At 38.5% G+C, this 21,856-nt stretch overlaps 1 protein-coding gene across 1 annotated transcript in view; it reads right to left on the minus strand.

Moving 5' to 3' along the window:
• Positions 1-19,733, minus strand: part of tpd52l1 (tpd52 like 1) — a 65,089-nt gene extending 45,356 nt beyond the window's left edge. The window contains exon 1 of the mRNA XM_039749802.1: positions 19,572-19,733. Within this exon, the coding sequence (XP_039605736.1) occupies positions 19,572-19,590 (19 nt within the window). The 5' untranslated portion in view covers positions 19,591-19,733. The remainder of the gene's footprint in view (positions 1-19,571) is intronic.
• Positions 19,734-21,856: the final 2,123 nt, after the last annotated feature.

The following is a 21,856-nucleotide window of genomic DNA, read 5'->3' on the forward strand; positions in this document are numbered from 1 at the left end:
AAAAGCACTGCCCGGCGGCGGTCCAGGTGAGACGGAAAGCCTGGAGTGGATTTCAGCTTTCTTCGTCCTCTGGTTAAAAGCAACACCTCGCTAAACATCAAAGTTGAACTTTTTAATGTTCAGTCCCTGACAAATAAAACCTGTCTAATTTATAATCACATTGTAGACAGGGGGATTGAAATTATTTGTTTGACTGAGACCTGGCATAAATCTGAGGTATACTCAGTTTTTAAAGAGTCCTGCCCTTCCTGGGTACACTTACCTCGAAAAGGCTTGCAGCTCTGGACGTGGCGGTGATCTGGCTGTAATCCATCGGACAGGTTTGCAATTATCACTTCACCCCCTTCCAAAATTCTCAACTTTTGAATGCCTGGCAATTAATTGTAAGCATCTACTTTTTATAACAATACTCATTTACCGACCACCAAAACAACACCCTAATTTCATTATGGAAATGACCGAGCTGCTCTCATCTTTCTATACATCATCATCAAATGTACTCATTCATGGAGACTTGAACATTCATGTAGACAAACCCTCTAATTATTCTGCTGCTCAGCTCTTAGAGCTTCTGGACTGCCTTAATCCGAGGCAACTTGTCGAGGTCCCCACTCACAACAAGGTTCATACCCTCGATTTAGTCATCACTGACTCAGTCCTCATCTCTGACCTCCAAGTATTTTATCTGGGTGTTTCTGATCACAAAATTGTCTCAATGGATCTAAAGTAATCCCTCCTCGATCGGGGGGGTTGCGTTCCAGACCCCCCCGCGATAGGTGAAAATCCATGAAGTAGAAACCATGTTTGTATGGTTAGTTTTATATATTTTAAGCCCTTATAAACTCTCCCACACTGTTTATAAATATTCCCTGCACAGTTATACAGCATAAACCCTTTATATTCTCTTACATATTAGGTAAGATTCATTGAAATTATGTATGTAAACACACTGTTTATATACAGTAAAACCTAATCACCGAGATCACATGTTACAGCCATTACGATAGACAGGCCACCAGCAATAAATACGTACAATGCAAGAAAAATTGTATACAGTAAATGTGTGTACAGTGACACTAAACGCACGTACATGTACTAAGTACTATAAGTAGAAAATTAATTATGGTTACTCACCAACAATGACACGATGACTTGTCCGATAACGATGAGTTTAGTTTTACTGCACAACAAAGGAGAGTGTTACAGCTGTTCTAAAGAAGCCTCTTCAGGCGACTGTGTAGTACCGCCATTGTTGTTCTAACCGGCAGTCTAAATCCCTAAAGCAGATTCCATCCAGACTACTGCCTTATTAAAATCCACTTACAACTCGCTTTGCACCCTGGTTAAAAGGACAATGCGGTCGTAGATCTTGTATTCCTTTCCTACTTTTTCAATAAAAAGAATCGTAGCCTCATTGATGCCGTAATGGCGTCCTACAGCGGTGTAGATTTTCCCTTCCTTCAACATATCCAAAACGTTTAACTTTTTGGCAATCATTAACATGTTCCGTTGGCGCTTGGGCACGGCCCCTAAAGCTATAGCAGGAGCAGATCATTTTGGAGTCATAATGAAGGGCTTGACTACACACAAAGATAAACACAAAAGAGCACAAAAGTTAACTCTTTACACAGCGAAACACGTTGATGCTGAATGAGCAAGATGAGACTTCCTGGTTAACACCGCGGAATCAAATTCAGCACTCCGTCGCTGAGCCATTCAGCACACAGGAACTTAACTGCGTGCTCTGATTGGTTAGCTTCTCAGCCATCCACCAATAGCGTCCCTTGTATGAAATCAACTGGGCAAAACAACCGAGGAAACAAGTACAGGAAGTAAAAAGACCCATTGTCCGCAGAACCCGCGAAGCAGCGAAACATCCGCTTTAGATATTTAAATATGCTTACATATAAAATCCGAGATAGAGTGAAGCCGCGAAAGTCGAAGCGCGATATAGCGAGGGATTACTGTACTCTAAACCACAGCGCTATATCCGCTTTAGGAACTTGAAAAACATAAATTTGACTGATTTAAATGCTGACATTAAGAACTTTTCTATTACTCCACACTGTTCTTCTGTCAATGAATTAGTCGATTATTACAACAATGGGCTCCAGAACATCCTGGAGACACATGCTCCAGTTAAATCGCGTGTGGTCTCTTTTGTAAAATCTTCCCCGTGGTTTACAAGTGAGATTCAACAGATGAAAGCAGTTGGGTGAGCCCTTGAGCAGCGTTTTGTTGCAACCAGTTTAACAGTCCACAAACTAGCTTATCAGGGACATCAAAAAAATTACTCCAAAACACTGACCACTGCCAGACCTCAATATTATTCAAATTTAATCAACAACAGTCCTGGAAATTCCAAACAACTTTTTTCCGTAATAAATCATTTACTCAATCCTCATATCTACACCTGTAATAATTCCACAGAGGAGCAGTGCAATAATTTTATTGAATATTTCACCTCTAAGGTAGACATCATCCGCTCCTCATTGTCTGTTTCCAGCCCTCCATCGCTGGATGTTCCACATCAAAGCCAATGGACTGCCTCTCCTAGTTCCGCTGTACCACAGTTAAAGAAGTTAAGGGCATCAAACAGAGGATGAGGCCTTCAACGTTTTCATTGGACCCCTTTCCTACTCCTCTGGTAAAAGATAATGTATCAGACTTAAGCCCTCTCATTGCTGATATCATTAATCACTCTCTCCAGAGCGGCTTAGTCCCACTGGACTTGAAAACCACAATTATTAGACCTCATTTTAAAAAAATCCTCTTTGGATCCTGAAGTGTTAGCAAACTATCGTGCAATCTCCAACCTTCCATTTTTGTCTAAGGTTTTGGAGAAGGTTGTTTTGGTCCAGCTTCAGAATCACCTCAAAAAATTTAATGTTTGAAAAATTTCAATCTGGTTTCTGAACTTCTCACACTACAGAGACAGCCCTGGTCAGAACCACCAATGACCTCCTGATGGCTGCTGACCAGGGCTCTCCATCATTCCTTACCCTCCAGGTCCTCACAGCTGCATTTGATACAATAGATCATAATATTCTCCTTCATCATCTTCACTATATGATTGGACTTTCTGGCTTTGCTTTGGAGTGGTTCGAGTCCTATCTTACTGATAGGGCTGAGTATGTGGCCCTGGGGGACGCGAAATCTCGTACTCACACTGTGACCTGTGGGGTCCCACAAGGATCAGTCCTTGGACCGACCATTTATAAATATCTATATGCTACCCCTGGGCCACATCATCCACAAGCATGGAGTTTCATTCCACTGTTATGCCGATGATACGCAGCTCTATGTGAGACTGGATTCAACTTCTCTTACACCTTCATCAGCTCTTTCTTCTTGCTTGGATGAGACTGTAGCCTGGGTGTCCAAGAACTCCCTCAAGATGAACAGCACTAAAACTAAAGCTCTTTTAATTGGCACCCCCATCAACTTCGTTCCTCTGTAAACTGCATTTCCTTTTCTGACCATACTATTACCCTCTCCCTTTCTGTTACAAATCTGGTTGTCAAGTTAGACTCCCATCTGTCATTTGAGGCACATGTCCATCACCTTTGTAAAATTGCATTCCTTCATCTCCGAAACATAGCCAAACTCCGTCCCTACCTCTCCCTCTGTGATGCTGAAAAACTGGTTCATGCCTTTGTTTCATCAAGGCTGGATTATTGTAATGCAGTCCCCATTGGGATCCCAAGTAAAAGCCTTCAAAAGCTCCAACAAATTCAATATAGTGCTGCAAGAATCCTGATGAGGGTGCAGAAATATGAACACATTTCACTAATCCTTCGGTCACTTCATTGGCTCCCTATCCACTTCCGTATCGAATACAAACTCCGTTTGTTTACTCATCAGTGTATCCATGGAAATGTTCCACAATATCTGAAGGAAATCTTAATACATGTACTACAATTCATTGCAAGAAACCTCCGTTTTGCAAATACCCACCACCTTTGCCCCCCATGACCAAACTTCATACAATGGGTGACCGAGCCTTTGCAGCCGCTGCTCCACTGCTCTGGAATGGCCTAACAGAGAGCCTAAGAACACAGCAGACTGTGGGCTGTTTTAAAAAACAGCTAAAAGACTTTTCTAATTAGGAAAGCATATTAACAAAAATGCTAAAATTATTGTTGTTTTATCTCTGTTTTTATCTTGCTGTGCCTTTGTTTAAACTTTTTATGTAGCACTTTAAGATTTACTGCTAATGTAAAGTGCTCTATAAATAAAATTAATTATTATTATTTTTTGCTACTTATCCAGATCTGGATCATGAGGGCAGCATTCTAAGCAATGATGTGCAGATATCCCCTTTCCCTGCCATCTCCTCCAACTCTTCTGGGGGGGATACTGAGGGGTTACCAGGTCAGCTATGAGATATAATCTCTCCAACATGTCCTGTGTCTGCCCCAGAGGCCTTCCCTCAGTTGCACATGCCTGAAACACCTTGCCAGGGAGGCATCCTAATCAGAGGTCTAAACTGCTTGAACTGTCTCCTCTCGATCCAGAGGAGCAGCGGCTAAAGTTTGAGCTCCTCCTGAATGTCTGCGCTTCTCATCCTCTCTCTAAAGCTAAGCCCAGACACCTTGCGGAGGAAACTCATTCCTGTTGCTTGTATCCATGATCTAGCTCTTTCATTCACTGCCCACAGCTCATGACCAAAGGTGATGGTAGGAACCGAGACTGACTGGTAAAACGGTCAGTTCACAACAACTGACTGGTACAATGTCCGCAAACGGGTGGATCAGAGCAATGACCGCAGTGGTATCCCCCATTCCCTTTATCAACTCACTTGTGAACAAGATGCCGAGATGCATCCCTAACCCAGAGAGGGCACTCCACCATTTTCCAACTGAATCCCATGAACTTGGACTTCAAGATGCTGATCCTAATCTCTGCCGTTTCACACTCTAATGCAAATTACCCCAATTTGCATCGAAGATCATAGCCTGATGAAGTCAGAAACACAGCATCATCTGCTAAAAGCAGACAGTCAATCCTAAGGCCACCAGACTTGACACCCTCCACTGCTTGTGTAAAAATTTAAAACAGAATCAGAGACAAAGGTCAGTCCTTATGGAGTCCCAAACCCACCGGGAACAAGTCAGTCTTACTGCCAGTAATGAGAAATCAAACTTTCACTCTAGTTGTACAGGGACCGAATAGAAAACAACAGCCGACCTTGTACCCCATACCCCCAAAGCACCCCCCCTCAGGATACCCCAAGGAATGCAATCATATGCCGTTTCCAAATCCACAAAACACGTTTAGGCCGACTGGGCATACTACCATGAACCCTCCAGAACCCTCATGAAAGTAAAAAGCTGGTCCAGTGTTCCATGCATGGGACAAAATCCGAATTGTTCCTACTGAATCCGAGGCTCAACCAGCAGCTTATTCCTCCTTTCCAGAACCCTGCCAGAAGACTTTCCCAGGGAGGCTAAGGTGTGCGATTACCCCTAAAGCTAGAACACACACTCTGTTTCTCTTTCTTAAAAATGGGTACCACTACCCCAGTTTGCCAATCCAGAGGCACTCCATGCAATGTTGAAGAGGCATGTCAGCTAAAACAGACCAACAACATCCAGAGCCTTTATGAACTCAGGGAGAATATCATCCAACCCCAGAGCCTTGCCACGAAGCAGTTTTTTTTTTTTTTGTTTTTAACTACCTCAGCAACTTCTTCACCAGAGGTGGCCCAGTCCTCCTCCAAGTCCCCCAACTCTGCTTCCTCAAATAAAGGTGTGTCAGTGGGATTTAGGAGGTCTTCAAAGTGTTCTTTCCACCACCCAACTATATCCTTAGCTGAGGTCAGGAGCGCTCCATCCTTGTTATAAACCTATGGGCAAAGCACTGAGCCACCCGACAATTTGCCAAAATCGCTTTGAGGTCAACTGAAACTCATTTTCCATGGCCTCACAGAATTCCTCCCGTACCATAGTTTTTGCCTCTGCAACCGGCATTGACATGTTCAGCTTGGCCTTTTGGTACGTGTCAACTGCCTCTGAAGTCTGACAAGCTAACTAAGGCCAGAAGGCCTCCTTCTTCAATCTGATGGCTCCCTTTACTGCTGGGGTCTACCACCAAGTTAGGGGTTTACTAGTGCAACTGCAGCACCTGTGTCACAAAGCATGGCCCATTCATGTTTAATGTCACCAGCTTCACTTGGAAAGCATTCAAGTGCACAAGTTGAAGATCTCCTGGATGGGGGCATCTGCCAACATACATTTGTGTCTGCCTGGTCTGTCTGGCATTACACATCAATTTAAAAAACCTTTCCACTGGGTAGCCCATTAAAATAACTTTTACGTTTTCCAAAAGGGTCACCATAAAAGACTATTTAGCTCAGCTATAAATAAAATCACTTACCACTATAGGATTCATACACCAACCACATTTAACAATGGTAACAGGGTGTTACAGAATATATATAAATGTACATTTTTAGAGGCAATGTCTGAGGTTCTTATAAATGATGTACTATACAAGCAGAAATTACAAATGAATCAGACAAAAAGTGAGTGTGAGAGTAAGGACAGGGCCAGTAAGGAGGAAATGAAAGTCTGAAAACCATGTGTCATTAGCAAAGATGCAATACTTATTGACTGTAGAACAGAAAGACATACAGTATGTTTTTTTTAGAAATACTAGGAGGCTCTGGCCCCTGCTCACTTCGCTCACCACCCCCGGGTTTGGTTTACTGGATATACAATTTAAAGGGATTGTTACATATGCATTATTTTCACTTTTACTTTAAAACTTTTGTAAAAACAATATTTGGAATTAAGCTTTCTTCAAGATCTCATTGAATTTTGATTCCGTGCTTGGACTTGCATCGTGATAACGCAATGTATAACTGCCTGTGAGTGAATATCGTTTCTTTCTCTCTAATAAATGAAACAACTTTCTCAACTGTTTCTCCATGCTCTTTCTTCTTCGATTTGTCATTGACGTGTCATCTAGAACATATAAAATTATTGCGGTCGGGATTGTCCTTCCGTCCCGTGAGTGCTACGCAGGCGCGGAGTTTCACACACCCGTCCATTTTGCAATGCACGATGGGATTTGTAGTTTCGTTTTTCCAGGTAAAAGATGATTTTCTACTACAGACTGTGCAATATCTTCTTCTTCTTTCTTACTATATAAAAGCGGTCGGGATTGTCCTTCCGTCCCGTGAGTGGAAAGCGTAGCGGTATTCCGCTTATCACAGACTTACTACTTGCAGCTTGCGGTACGAAGCAACATGATGTGAGCAGAGTTCTGGTGCTCCCATTCTCCCTTGCTTTTGTGCACGATGCGCTGGAAAAATAGACAAAATTATGTCTCTGGAAATAATTAATGTTGACGGAGTACAAATGCCTCACCGCGTAGTAAATATCAGGGGGGTTCAAAAGGGCGACCTCAATATAGAAAAAGAGTTTACATTTCATCACAAAAATAACAGAAACTATGAGTATTAAAGTAATACCGCTCAAATGCAATATAACCAAATTAATGAGTTTGTATAAAATATCAATTTGATCTACATATTGAATTGCCTTAAGAAGTGTTCAACTTAAAAGTCGATCGCCTTAAAAGGCAGGTCAGCCTAGTCTCATGTTAAAAGTCTCCGTCTCATGGGACTTCATACCGCACCAACATTTTTGGAATCTTTTAATTCTCACTGGCAATACGAATTAGATGACCTACAAGTCTCTGACTTAAAGTTTAAATCCGAACAATATATTCGATCTCTTGTCAATGTTCCGTTATTTCACCGAGTAATAATTTCCGTTTGTTTGCGCTAATGCGATCTTTCCTATCCTTTTTTTGAGACTTTGGAATTTTCGTACGTCCATTATCTCTAACTTGCTGTACATGTGTACCACGCCAACATTTTAAAATTCTTTATGACATTCTACTTTGTCATCTACTCTTTGTCCTTTATTTTTGGCCCCGGGCGTAGTTAAATCTCTTTCTCACAGAACATATAACGCTGCTCGCATTGTGAATGGCTGAACACACACTAAGGAATTGTGGTCGGATCAGCTGCTGGCGAGCTGCGTGTTCTGCTTGTCCCACTGTGCGTTGATCATTTAAAAGCCTGTACAGCAGCTGTACTTTTGCCACTTCGCGTCTTTGCTGCTCGCGTTGTGAAGGGGGGGTTTGAACATCTCGGCTCCCTCCCAAGACACTTTTTATAATAGAGAGACATTGTAATCTGAGACAGGGAACAACAAAAGTAATAGCTGAAATATCCCAGCTCAAACAACATAGCAAAACGTGATTGCTTGACTTTCATGTTGAAGATAAAATATTGCTGTGCTTCTTGGATCAGTCATACACATATTTCGGCATATTTAGAATTGTTCATAGTTTATTCATTCATTGATTCATTCATTCGACAACTTCATTATTTCCGGACAGGGTCATACAGGGCCAATAGCATTGGATGCAAAGCAAAAATGAATGCACACAAGAATACACAAACAAAACAACATACACACACAAGAAAGTATAATGAATTGTCAGCATGAATGACTGTACAACAAATAACTGAATCTATAAATGCAACAAATTAGAATGCCTGACCAAATCTTCCAATAAAACTTTGTTAAATCGATACATTTTGAATTCTTATTAACTGGCCAAATGACCAGGTACTATCTATTTTGTTGTTCAAAATTAAACCGTAAATAAATAAATAAACATATAAAGCACTGTACCAGAATTTCATCATAAAATTCAATTGAGACAAAATATACACTTGCACTAATGCTCTATTACTCCATACTTATTCTACGTATGCTTGTTGTGGCTGATTTTATCCACACTACTGTACAATCATTTTAAACCAGCTGAGTAGACAGAGAAAAAAAAAAAAACATAACAGAGAAGGAATCAGAAATGTTGGAACATTTTTCTATCCTCCTTACACATGATCTCTGACAGAAAAGCCTAGAGATTTTGTGTTTGAAGCTAGTATAAGAGCATAATTCCACATATGTATTAAGACAGAATACAGTAACGGTCCCAAATCCTTATCAGCCAACAGACTTGAAAGATAACTAATGCATATTGTCATAGTTGATGTAAACAGATTATTTCACTGGTGTGGAGGGAGCAACAGTGAGAAACTGCAAGAGCACCAAAACATACCAATACCTCCACAAGAGAAAAGTCAGTCTGGTTCTCATCCACCCAGTAAATGGCATGGATATGGTATTGTTGAATGCACAGATATAGTCCAGCCAGACAAATAAAGGTGAGCATCCCTCAGTATGAGTGATCATTCATACATCGGGAGAAATGGCCAAATATGCCTGCACTGCTATCCAAAGAATGTTTTGCAGCCATGCTGCTCTAATTTTATTTAAGATAAACCCCTTTTTCCCCCTATGCCTGTGATGTCTTCTACATTTGTCCATTTTCTAACATGCAAACTGACTTCAGAATTAAAGCGTACTAGCACCATTCTAGGTATTAGGTGGTTAGTGCATGCCAGCTCATTGCCCTTCCACTGCTGAAGTCACTCAAGTTAATAAAAAAATGTACACAATTTCGGATATGAATGGAAAAAACACAATAAAAACACAGACAGAACACGCAAACTTTACATGGTACAGGATTCTAACATTGGACAGCTTGAGCGCTATCCACTATGAAACCAGGATTTTGCTGAACAGCACAAGGCTAGCAAAACACTGAAACAATATTTCTATAAATAAAGTGTCTATTTTACAGTAGGTCTCTGCAAATATTTAAAAGATGGACATCATTGCCAACTAATTTTTTGCTGGCAGGAATGGTTCTCCATTGGCTTACCCCCACCCCATAACATTAAAGCAGCAGGCATTCAGCTGCCTTGCTTGCTTTTTCAAATTGGTCCATTATGGCAAAGATGGCATCTATTCTTATGTTTTAGCAGTGGATGATGATTAGAGTTGATCAGCAAAATTTGCCAAATTGTTTTTTCTTGGGTTCACCAGTGACCTTGTTTTGCCAAATATCTTTCTGAAAATTTGCTGTCCCCAGAGCCCCATGATGCCGTGCAAGGCCAGCATAACATCACAGAGTTGGAGCAGCCAATGTAGGATTGGACAGCTCCCCTCAAATGTATAAGGTTGACCCTAATAATGGGTGATATATGGTGGAATATTTCATACAATTGAATAACAAGATGTGCAAATAAATCAGCATGTCATGAGATGTAAGCATAAAAAAATGTGTCACAAAGTATGTTTTTTGTTACTTATTTAATTTGACCTGCAATATACCTCCAAGTGCGTCATGAAATACGGCTTGAAATAAAACTGTCACTTTCACTCATCAAAGTTGAGAGGGTGGGCTCTAGCACATACTGTGTTTTGATTGATGAATTGTCTTCTATAGATTGATCATGTCTGATTCAATATGTCAGTAAGGAAGATGGAAGTAAATGAGATTGCAAAAGAATTAATTAGAAAAATGCCTACTACTACCAATGAAATGGTAGGAACATATAAAAAAAAAAATCATCATGCACAAAGCAGGAACCACACCTGTACCAGTTCACTGCAGGACACATAGGAATAAACTGGCAGATAAGGAAAAGTGATTCAGCATCCACATCCTGTTATGACATAAAGCATTTCTCAAATTACAAATTGGACTTAAATCAGTGTGGTACTAATGAAAAAGGCACAGGAGCCCAAAACCACATTAGGCTGATCATGTGATAGTTTTGTAACTGTGACTGGGTTTTTAAAATACAACTACTACAGTAAACGTTATTACCTTTTCACAAGCCTATAAGGCCTTTTATTAATAAAGTTTAAAAGAATAGGATTTTTAAGTAGGTGACTAAGCTTATACACATCTGACTCTTCTACGTTAGGAGGAAAGAGGAAAACGGGAAGATTTGGGGGAAAATAAGGCATCAAATGAGCAACCTATATCTCACCCATCACCGTACTTCATACATTCTAATTCAACTGATTAAAAAAAAAAATCTATTAAGAAGTTAGGGAAAGCGCACAATTAATTGGCTATTTTAATTAAAAAATGAAAAATCTGAAGCTAGGTTTGTTGCAAAAACATCTAGCAAAAGATTACCTCTCATCTATCTATCTCTATCTATATAATGCTATGTATCGTAGTTTGCTTGCGGTACCGATATATTCACACTAATTTGAGTCGGGCGAGGGGATCATAACATCAGGAGTTGGGAGCCGGGCATGGCCCTCCTCACTGTCCTGTTTCACTACTACGCAGGCTGAGCCGCGGGGTATGGCTAGTTCAGAATAAAAATGAGGTGCATCTTCAGAGAGAGAATTGTACATAAGCTAGGCGCAAAATTAGTGTTAGCCTGTGCCTAAAAACACTGCTTTCTGACAACTCATTTTGAGAATAGTTACAATTTGATGGGAATCTAAAATTTAATAACAAGTTGACATGAAACCCAGCCCTGCATTGTTATCAGTACATGCCTTTTGTAGAATTCTCTTTACAGAGACAGTTTAGTTTGATATGTAGTATGACAAAAGCATGCCATTAAAAGCATGTGGCAACAAAACCATGCCAAAGCAGGCATTTTGCTTGTGGTTTGTTGCTGTAGGTTTCTCAAGCCAAGCTCTATCTTAGTTGCAATGCAGTAGAATAGTTAGAGCCAAAGTCAGCAAGTTTTAGGATGTGGTAAACCCGAGATTAAAAAAATCAAAGCAGGGAAAATAAGTAATTTGTACAACAGGGAAAAGCAAAAATGAACTTTGCACATATGCACAAAAATCAAGATAATAGCTACAACATGAAAAAGACAATAATGTAAGGAAATATGCTTGGTCCATCAAGTTCGTAAGTGCCAATATAAATCAAGTTTTGTTGCTGCATGTTCAAATAAAAAGATAACGTTGTGTCACATCAATGAGACAAATGATGTAGAAGACACCTACAAAAATATAGAACAGGTAGTAATATTTGCATATTTGTTTGATGAGAGCAAAAATGCAAAACTTTGCTTAAAGTGTAATAATGACAAGTTCTTATCTATTATATAATAGATGCATGGAAACCTTTATTCAAGAGAATTAAATTATTTCTGTAAAAAGCAGCATAGCATGTCAGTTAAAAAAAAAATCACTATTTCCCAAAATGTATACTGTTGAGAAGGCACATGCTTATGGCATTTATTTATTTTACATAAAAAACTGATAAACTGGATTAGTTTAGAGCTGTTATCAAAGGAATAAACTTATGGCACTTGGGACCAATGGACTAAAATGCTAATGTATCCAAACCAAATACCATCATCAGCCAGCTTTGCTGAGTGTACATGTTTGCACAATGGCTCAAACTGGCATAATTATATGATGACGTAAAACAGTTTGTACACAAAACACATCATTTTGAGGGGGTTGCCATGATTTAGTCACAACAATCCTTGGAACAGAAGCAACCCTGTAATTCACAAATTCTTGTAGGCCAACCCTACTGCCTTCTAATCACTGTAACAAACACATTAAAGAGATAAGATGCTAACAGCAGTATTCATAAAGGAAAATATGCTGAATGCAAAAGAGAACTATTTGCAGTTAAAAAAACGACATACACACATAAAGAAAAACACCTCCAGATACTCTTGTTATTATGACACTTGATACAAGGACAAAACCACAAGAACACTATTCACAACATTTGGTTGTAAACATTAGTTTTTCAATAATGTTCACAATGAGTATTAAATAATTAATATTTCTGCTCATCAGCACTATTTAAGATTTGACAAATGAACAGACTTTCAAAGAAAAAAAAAGTCCTTCCAGATAACCCTGGCATACTGTCCTCCATGATGTACTTTTCACTGACTCTTCAGGTGCATGCTTCTCAAAGTAGCCTTTTCATACAAATGATTCATGTCACTGTTTCATCTATACAGTGCGTACTTGGCTAATTACCACTTTGATCAACTACAACTGTTTGTGCCAAAAACTGTATGTCCTTACTTCTGTAGGTGCATTTTTTACTCTTCACAGAAATGTGTTACCATTTCACCGTCAAGTTCTGTTTAAAACAGCAAATTAGATCATGAATCTAGCAGTTATTGGAACTACTGACACAAGCGGCAAATCGTATCAGACAAAGAATAAACCATCTAAAAAGAATTCAACAACTTAAATTAACATGTATTTAAAAAACAGAAAAGTGCCTCAATCAAAACAACTTTGTGGCACTGCTAAAAACGTAGGAAGTCATTAGCAGCTTAGTATGTGTTGCCTGTTATGACAAGCAAGGATGAAGGCTCATGCTGGATATCACATATAGAAAAGATAGTTTCAGGTCAGATACAAAGCCTTCTATATTCTTGAAAAGTAACAATATGAATGTTTGTCAAGAAAAGTATACTTTTTAAAGATAGCTCTTTTAAAGGTTTAGTTTTTACTCTACATAGTATTAAACCTGGTTAACTTTCTTTTTGATTTAATGTACAATCATAAGAGAACTGGACATTGTAAAAATTAATATTGTTTGTGACAGTCATGTCAAACAGAAAATGAATAGTATGAAGATCATTCTGCAGTTAGGTATATTTGACAAATATTCCTTCTACTAACATATGCACTTTTAATCCTGCTTAGGTCTGCTGTTATAACTACACAGTGTTCATGTACCAATTGTGAAGTAATGCACAGTAGAGTATTTCTATGCACACTATGATTTTACAAACTGTGTGGAAGGATCAGCCTTGACACGGACTGACAGACGTTGACTCACAATGTCCTTTAAGCACACAAGTTTATTTTCTTCCTTCTTTATACACAGCACAACACAGTAATCCCAAATAGCCACAATAAACCCAGTCCTTTACGGTTCTTCCTCTCTACTTTTCTTCCGCCGCCTTCACTCCTCTCCTCTCAAGCTCTGTCCTCTGCCTCCCAGAATGGAGTGAGGCGGCCCCTTTTATAGTTCACCTGGATGTGCTCCAGGTGCACCAGACGATCTTCCTGTAGCACTTCCTGGTGTGGCGGAAGTGCTGCATTGGCACCCAGCAGCACTCCGAGTGTGCCTGGTTTCTCTTCCAGCAGCACTTCTGAGTGTGGCGGAAGTGCTGCAGTGCAGGGCTCCGGAATTATCCAGGGCACCCCCTGGCAGTGGCCACAGGCCCCAGCAGGGTTGAGCTTCCAAGCTCCAATCCTGTGGCCCCGGTGTAATCCAGAGTTACCCTTTTACATCCCAGGGGAGAGATTGCCTCTCTCCCAGTCCTTCCGTTCCCCAGGCATCTCGGCCGGGCAAGGGTCCCAGCAGTCCACCACAACTGTTGAAAAAGACTAACATCAGGTTTCTAATTATTTACAGAAATGGTCCTAACATTTGACACCTGGATGATGAAATTACATTCATCCATAAAATGCCTAGAGTACAAATTTAAAAATGCTCACAGGGGTGTTAATTTCTACTCTTGTATGCAGTAAGTCATGGTCATTAGTACAAACAGTTGAGGTAAATTATTTTTAACGTGTTCTATAAGAAATGAAGAATTTCCAAATTCTACAAGTATCATTGTACTTTGTTACTTTAATTAAAAGATGCAACATTATTTTACTGGTGATTCTGCCAATTTTATTGGATCATAAGTGGTCAGTACTTTCCACTGCAGATGTAGATGAATATGGAATTGTAATAGAATGGAGAATGCTAAAGAGTTCAGGGTATATCAAGTGGGTGTAAAGATCCACTATAAATATTGAAACAGAAAAATAACAGATCAGTATCACCAAATAATAAATAAAGTCAGAATGTAAGTGAACAGATACAGAAAATTAACTTCATTTAGATATCATTTTAACAGAAAAAGAGAAGAAATGCATACAATGTAATTCAGTAAAAGATACACTCAGACGACCAGCACTGCAAGACAGTCTTTGAGAAACTTTAAAAACTGGCAAAACAAGTTCATAGGTATCACAAGCAGAGCTCCACTTGAGTTTATAGTAAAAGTTAGTTTTCATTAATTGAAAATGGAATTATAGGTACTGTACAGTATATGCAAGTCTAATTCTGACTAGTCATAAAATAATTGTAGATGATAAAAAATAGTAATGAGCACAAAATCTTAAAATGACTTCTCCTCTCCATTAACTCCCCCCCATAGGTATACCAAGACCCCTCTTAGCCATTTTGACTGAAACGTACATTAAAAGTTGAACAAGGACCAAAAGGTATTTTAGGTTTCCTTTTAAGTATTCTGGATCTCAATATGGCATTAATAAATAAAGAATGCATAGCTTATGGCATCTACATTTCAGGTATGATGATTCAGGTCTACAAACAAGGCGATAAAATACATTTCCTTTCACATTTCTCATAAGACAAAGGCACAGCATTCCAATTTATAGTATAGGAAATGACACAAACCTGAATTATATCAATTTCTTCATATGAACTTTTTACCACATAAAACAAGCAATATGAGAAAAAGAAAAAAAAAAATCAGTCTTTAGAGCAGTGATACTTTAGCAAGGTGCAGTGTGTGTAGTTTTCTGCAAAAAGTAATACTCATATCAGAGCTTTAAATATTGTCCTTTTCTGAATTTCTAATGCTTATTTGTAGGACATTCTGACCTGTTTAAATAACGTGTGAAGTAAAACATTCATTAGGTTATGTATTTTGCATTAAACACACATTTGATGTGTAAGAAGACTGCTCTTTTTAGTTAAAAAGCACATATTCAGGCCCTGATTGGCTTGTTGACCTGATATTCGGTCTCCACTGGGAATGTCCAGAGGCCAATCATTGTAATAATTGCTTAGACAGAGTAAAAAGCAGCATTACATTTACTGAAAGCAAGTCTTGAATAAAATAAAAAATGCATCATTTTATTGTCCACCTAGTTCGCCTAAAATGAAAGCTGATTGTTTCAACCGATTTGCAGTAACTTAAGGAAATATACATAGGCAAATGTAAGCACAAAGAGCAGCAAATGTATGTAAATTCAGGATGTCAGATGACTAAAGAGGAACTCCACCCCAAAGAGGAAAAGAACACTTCCACTGCAGAGTACAATTACAGTAAGAAAAGATGGCTATTATGACTCCCATAGTGTAAACGTATCACTCGTTTAAAGCCAAAGAATAATCTGAAAGAGAATACTTTAAAACATCCTTACCTAATAACTAAAAAGCTTCTAATGCTTGAACCTAAGGCTCTGTGCAATAACATCAGGTACTCTGTAAGGCTACCAATATAACCAGTGTGCGTTTTAATAAAAAAATGACAGCTTGCCCAACATGCCTGCAGATGAGGATAAATAACCAGAGGAGGTCCACATATCCTAAAAAACCCGCTTGAACAACCAAGTCTAGAATGAATGTAAACGCTGAACTCTGTGATAGAGACAACAATACTCCAAATTAAATCAGGCTATCAGGAAAAGCAGTTTTCTCAAGTTCAACCTCAAGGACACCGGTGGCTGCAGTTTTTTTGCCCCGCTTCCAAAATGTTTCACAGTAAGCAAGTCAGTTTTACTTTTAATTGACCTCAATGTTAAATTATCTGTCTTTTTTATTTCATCATATGTTTTGTATACAGCAAGATACAACAATGTTAAATATACATTTGAAGAAATTAGGAAATATTTATGTTTTGACATATATTGATGGTTAACTCTTTTATTTTCTTTACGATTGCCTTGTTTTGGATTGTGCTTATTGAGCTCTGTTCATTATATTTGAATACTGACAATTTAATGACAAGCATAGAAGAACACAATGCCATAAATAACCAGAAATTTAAGAATATTAAAAAGCAAAAAAGGTACTATTGTGCACTCCAACTCCTGATTCATTCAATAAAAACAAACACCATAACCGGTTGGTAATTTCTGGATGGATACAAATTAATTAATTCAGTAAAACTGCTTCCTCAATTAATGCAGGAGTCCTATTAAAAACAAATTGGCTGGAATGAAAGCCTGCAGCCACAGGGGACCTCCAGGACTGAAATTGAGAACCACCGAGTTAAATGTTTAATTTATTTTTAACTATTAATTACAGGATTTTATAATAAAAGCAGACTAATAATAGCCTGCTCTCTAGCTTCTAGATGCAGGGATCTGTTCTTCCATGTACAACAAGACTGGATGTTCAGAACAGTACTCTGCTCCATTTATCCTAAACCAGAGTACAGTAATCCACTTTTAGGGTCACAGTGCAACAATTCAATAATATTAGAGTCTAGACCAATGTAGAGTCTCAAGCTAATTGAATAAAAATCCAGACATGCTGCAAAAAACACATTAAACAAAAGTCTACAAAAATCAGTGCACAGAGCAATTAATCCTGTAATTCAAACCTAATCTCCAGGAGCTGTGAGACAGCACCATAATTCCAACAAAAACAAAATTGAAAAAACATTTATGAAGCAAAAAAAAATAATATCTATCCATCTATCCATACGTCCTCTAAACTAGTCTTCTGTCCAGTTCAATCTGATGGCAGCTCTGGATACAAGGTAGGAATTAAACCTAAGGGGTGCCAGTCCTTCAGAGGGCATATTCATGTACATCACAACATTTACTCATATGTGGTCAGTTAGGAGCTGACGACTAACCTAACTTGCTCAACTTTTGAATGTTGGTTAAGAGATATCATAAAACACACTAAGAGAACAGGCAAACTCCACAGAGCCAGTAGCCAAGCAGAAATTCAAACCTAGGACTCTGCATCTGTGAGGCAGAGTCACTTTTGTACCACCATACTGCACCTAAATGTAATATGAGATTTTAAACAGCTGAATGAACAACTCTTCACCAAAGCTACAAAATGTGTGAAACAATTAAAACAAGATGAAATAAGGCATTACAATGAAAGAATACATCTCAGCGGTCCTCTGGGCATAGCTAACTAAAATGAGAAAAAAAAAATAATAAAACTTGGCATTTTGTCTTTGCATTAGAATTGAGATCAACCAGATACCACACCAACAGGCTGGCCTCGCTAAAACATTTAATCCCTCTGAATGCAACCTGACCTAGAATGAAAGGCTGCAACACACACACACACATCAAAATGCCTCCATGTTCCATGTACTATGCATTTGCAACATAAGAAACAACAAAAAGGAAAATGACTAAACTGAATAAGAGAAAAAATTTAATCTTAAATATACAGTAGAAATACAGATCACAACTGACTGAATGGACACAACCAAAACATAATTAATAAATAAATGCATAGTCATCAACTCAAAAGAGAAAAAGGCATATCCTCTAAGTGAGCAACTTTCATATTTACCCAAACCTAAAGGTAACAGGTTGAGGAGAAAGATGATATTCAAATAGATAGATAGATAGATATTACACCAAAATCATCTCCAGCTGCAATTCTTTAAACTTTTATTTACAATTCAAAGCCTATAGACAATATTTTATACAAGTAAACATATGGCAAACAGTACAGTACTTTTTCATATAAGAAACAGAGACTATGTTCAGATATACCCTGGGACATCTTGGCATTAAATATAAGCTTTTTAAAAGCTCATCTTGTTACAGTATCAGCTTCTCATATCTCTTTAAATATTAACCTCCACCATGGAAATGTGTCACTTTGTGGGTAAAAAGTAACCTAACCTCACAAAAAAGCAAAAATAAATTAAGAAAGAACAGGCTTTATTTCTGTTATTTTTTTTTAGAATCCACAAGCAGATGGTGAAGTAATTAGAGGATAAATATAAATTGAGAAAAGTTAAAGGAAAATGCTCATCAGTTTCAAAAAGCGGGTCGTGTGTTGATAAAAAGAAAAAAAGGAAATAGCAAAATAACCGTCTTCCTTGATTCGCAAATGAAAATGCCAGATTCAACACAAAATCATATTTAAACATTAAGTGTAAATTTAGCGTGGCGTAATGACTAAAGTAAGGCTATAGAGTTTAAACCTTAAAGAAGACTTTTTCATACTGCCCTACCATGATAAAGTAACGTAAGCGCTGTGTGTTTCGCTGTACTCGGCACAATGTTCTCTACTGGATGACGATATATAAAACAAAGTTGCATACTGCACAGATTTGGTTTAGCTCCTGGCATTAACCGGATAATGACGAAAGTTGGTTTGCCGGCATTCTTTTTTATTTCTCCTGATCAGATGCTTTTGTAACCAAAGCAAAGTGGAAGCGCAAATGCAAAACCACACTTTTAAAGTTCTCTGATAAACATGTCACTTTCAAGAACCGAAAGTTAGTATCTTCTGTCGACTTTTCTGGAATCCGCCACTTTTTACCTTTTCGGGAGAATGGTCACGGCTGTAGTGAGTCAGCCCCGGCAATGTTGCACCTTATGTGACCCAAAGCTTGAGGAATACGAAGGACGGCCATCAAAGCTTCGCCTCACAAGTCTTTGGATTAGGTTTAACTAAAGTTCCAAAAATGCAAAGCTTTATGATCGCGTTTCACTCCAACAAGGTTCGCTCGAAAAGCCATATTCCGTTTACAACTCAAGCCATTAACTAAAAATTAAAACAGATCATTTGCAACCTGTAACCTTCATTGCGGCAATCAGTAAACGAGAATTTTAAACGGTACATGCAAAAAGTTTCACAGGACAATTTCTTACCCTGTTGTTTAGCCTCCATCTCGGTGTTTACTCCTTAAATAAGTGAATCTGTATACTGTAAATTTAAAATGCAACAAATGTTGTCGTACTAGGCAAAATCCTCACCGTCCTGTTCTTCCCAGTTTTTTTTTTTTTATCTGTTTACTTCTCTCAGCTGTTTGTCAAATACGTCGTCGCGTAACTGGCGGACAATCGCACTAAAACATCCAATAGGAGATAAAGCTATCCCACTCTTAGCCCACCCCCCGTGAACCCCGCCCATAACCCCACCCCTCGTTAACACCCACAATCCCACCCATTATAACCTCCCCCAAGCTGTGACGAGTTGAATGAGCGGATGAGCGAAGGACCGGCAAAATGGGAGGCATGTGGTGAAGCGCGTAAACGACGCGAGCCGTTTAATGAAAACGAGGGTAAAAACAAAGCCTAAAAAGTACACGCGCTCGGGTCGATGTGTGCAGTGCTAAAAACATGTCGGAACTGTTCATATTCAGGTTTGAAAGAAACTACAGAAAATGGATAGAGAAATATGTTTGATAAGATTAAAGGCTTAGACTTGGGGGACACAATCATAAAGGATGATGATTTTTATGGTTTTATCATTTATTTTCAAATATCTGGACAGGACAAAATACCAAAAGGGACCAATGTAAACTGCAAGTCTAGCAAGCTGAACAGATATATCCAGTAAAGAGCCTCCTCATGGGACATTAGTGACATAGGATCCAAAAGGATAGCTGTTTGCTGATGTATTATTTATTCTCTGTATATTAACCTTCCCTTCAAAAAAAGACATTAGTGGGTTTTGATATTGCATATTAGGCTATGATCAGAACACAGCAAAACTCAGACATTCATTCATTCTAGTTGTAGACAGAGTACATTCAGTTCATAATGATGATCATCCAGCCCTTCATTTTTTGAACAGCTTTACAGTTCAGGATCAAAGCAAGAATAACATATTCAATTAATTAATGAACAAATTGCCAGTCCATGGCGAGGAACAATTGTACACACACCCACACTCACTAAAAGAAGGCCTATATGAAGTTGCCAATTAACCTAACACATCATTTGGGAGAACATGCAAACTCCACACAGGCAGCACCTTTAAATTAGGCAAGCCATCATTGTTTTATGCAGGACGTTCTAGAAGGCATAAAAGCAAGGAAAATTTAAAATGGGAAGGACCAACAATCATAACTGTAGATGGGAGTGGATTGAGAGAAACAGGCAATAAATAACATAATAGTCACTATCCTGCGGTGGATTGGCTCCCTGCCCGGGATTGGTTCCTGCCTTGTGCCCTGTGTTGGCTGGGATTGGCTCCAGCAGACCCCCGTGACCCTGTGTTCGGATTCAGCGGGTTGGAAAATGGATGGATGGATGGAGTCACCATCATTGCTATAACTACCGAAAGGATAGGTAGGAAAATATGAAGTAGTAGCCAATGCAAAATTAATGGTACATGCTAACACAATTTAAACATTAAACCTGATAGATCATCAAGGATAGATCTCAAGAGACAATTCTATATATATTAGTATACTGGGTTTTAAGCTATCAAGCTTTGAGATGATTCAGCATTATGTAGGAGGCCAACATAGATGAGAACATTTGGTTAGTCACTTTGCAGCAGCATTTTGAATTTTCTCTAATCTGTTAGTTCTTTTTACAGAAAGATCATTCAAAAGATAATTGGTAATACTTATTGTTAAGTATGGCTAACACAGACTTAGCCAGGAATAGACTGAAAAGTACTATTGCAAACGTTGAGCTGAAGGAGGATATATGGTAATAGGAAATGAATCTGCAATGGCTGTAATATTTTTATTTGCCTGTTTACTCATCTCAGCAAGCAGCACACCTGACGAGTAAATTTGTGAAATTATTTAACTGCCTCACTATGTTGCGCAGTTACCTGGGTCAGATAAAACAAACATACTATTCTATTTAAAAACAAGTAATTTTGAAAAACAAGTACATTTTGGAAAATGAGCTATCAGTAGAAGAAGAAAATTATCTAATTTACAATCCAAAATCAAAATTAGGTTGAAGGATGAGATGCCATGACTTAAATGATATTTTATTTTTATGTGTAAAAAAACTTTTTTCAGATGTCAGATAATACATACAGTATATATCTAGAGTTCCCAAACTTTTTTCAGCCGCAGCCCCCTTTACCAAAAACTTTTAAAACCGTCGACCCCCTAGTCACGTGCAAAGGTTTTTCATGCCCGCACCTGCTTTGATACGTTCGATACGACAATGCACAGACATGTTTG

Source organism: Polypterus senegalus, chromosome 3, assembly GCF_016835505.1.
Source record: "Polypterus senegalus isolate Bchr_013 chromosome 3, ASM1683550v1, whole genome shotgun sequence".
NCBI classification, from domain to species: Eukaryota; Metazoa; Chordata; class Cladistia; order Polypteriformes; family Polypteridae; genus Polypterus; species Polypterus senegalus.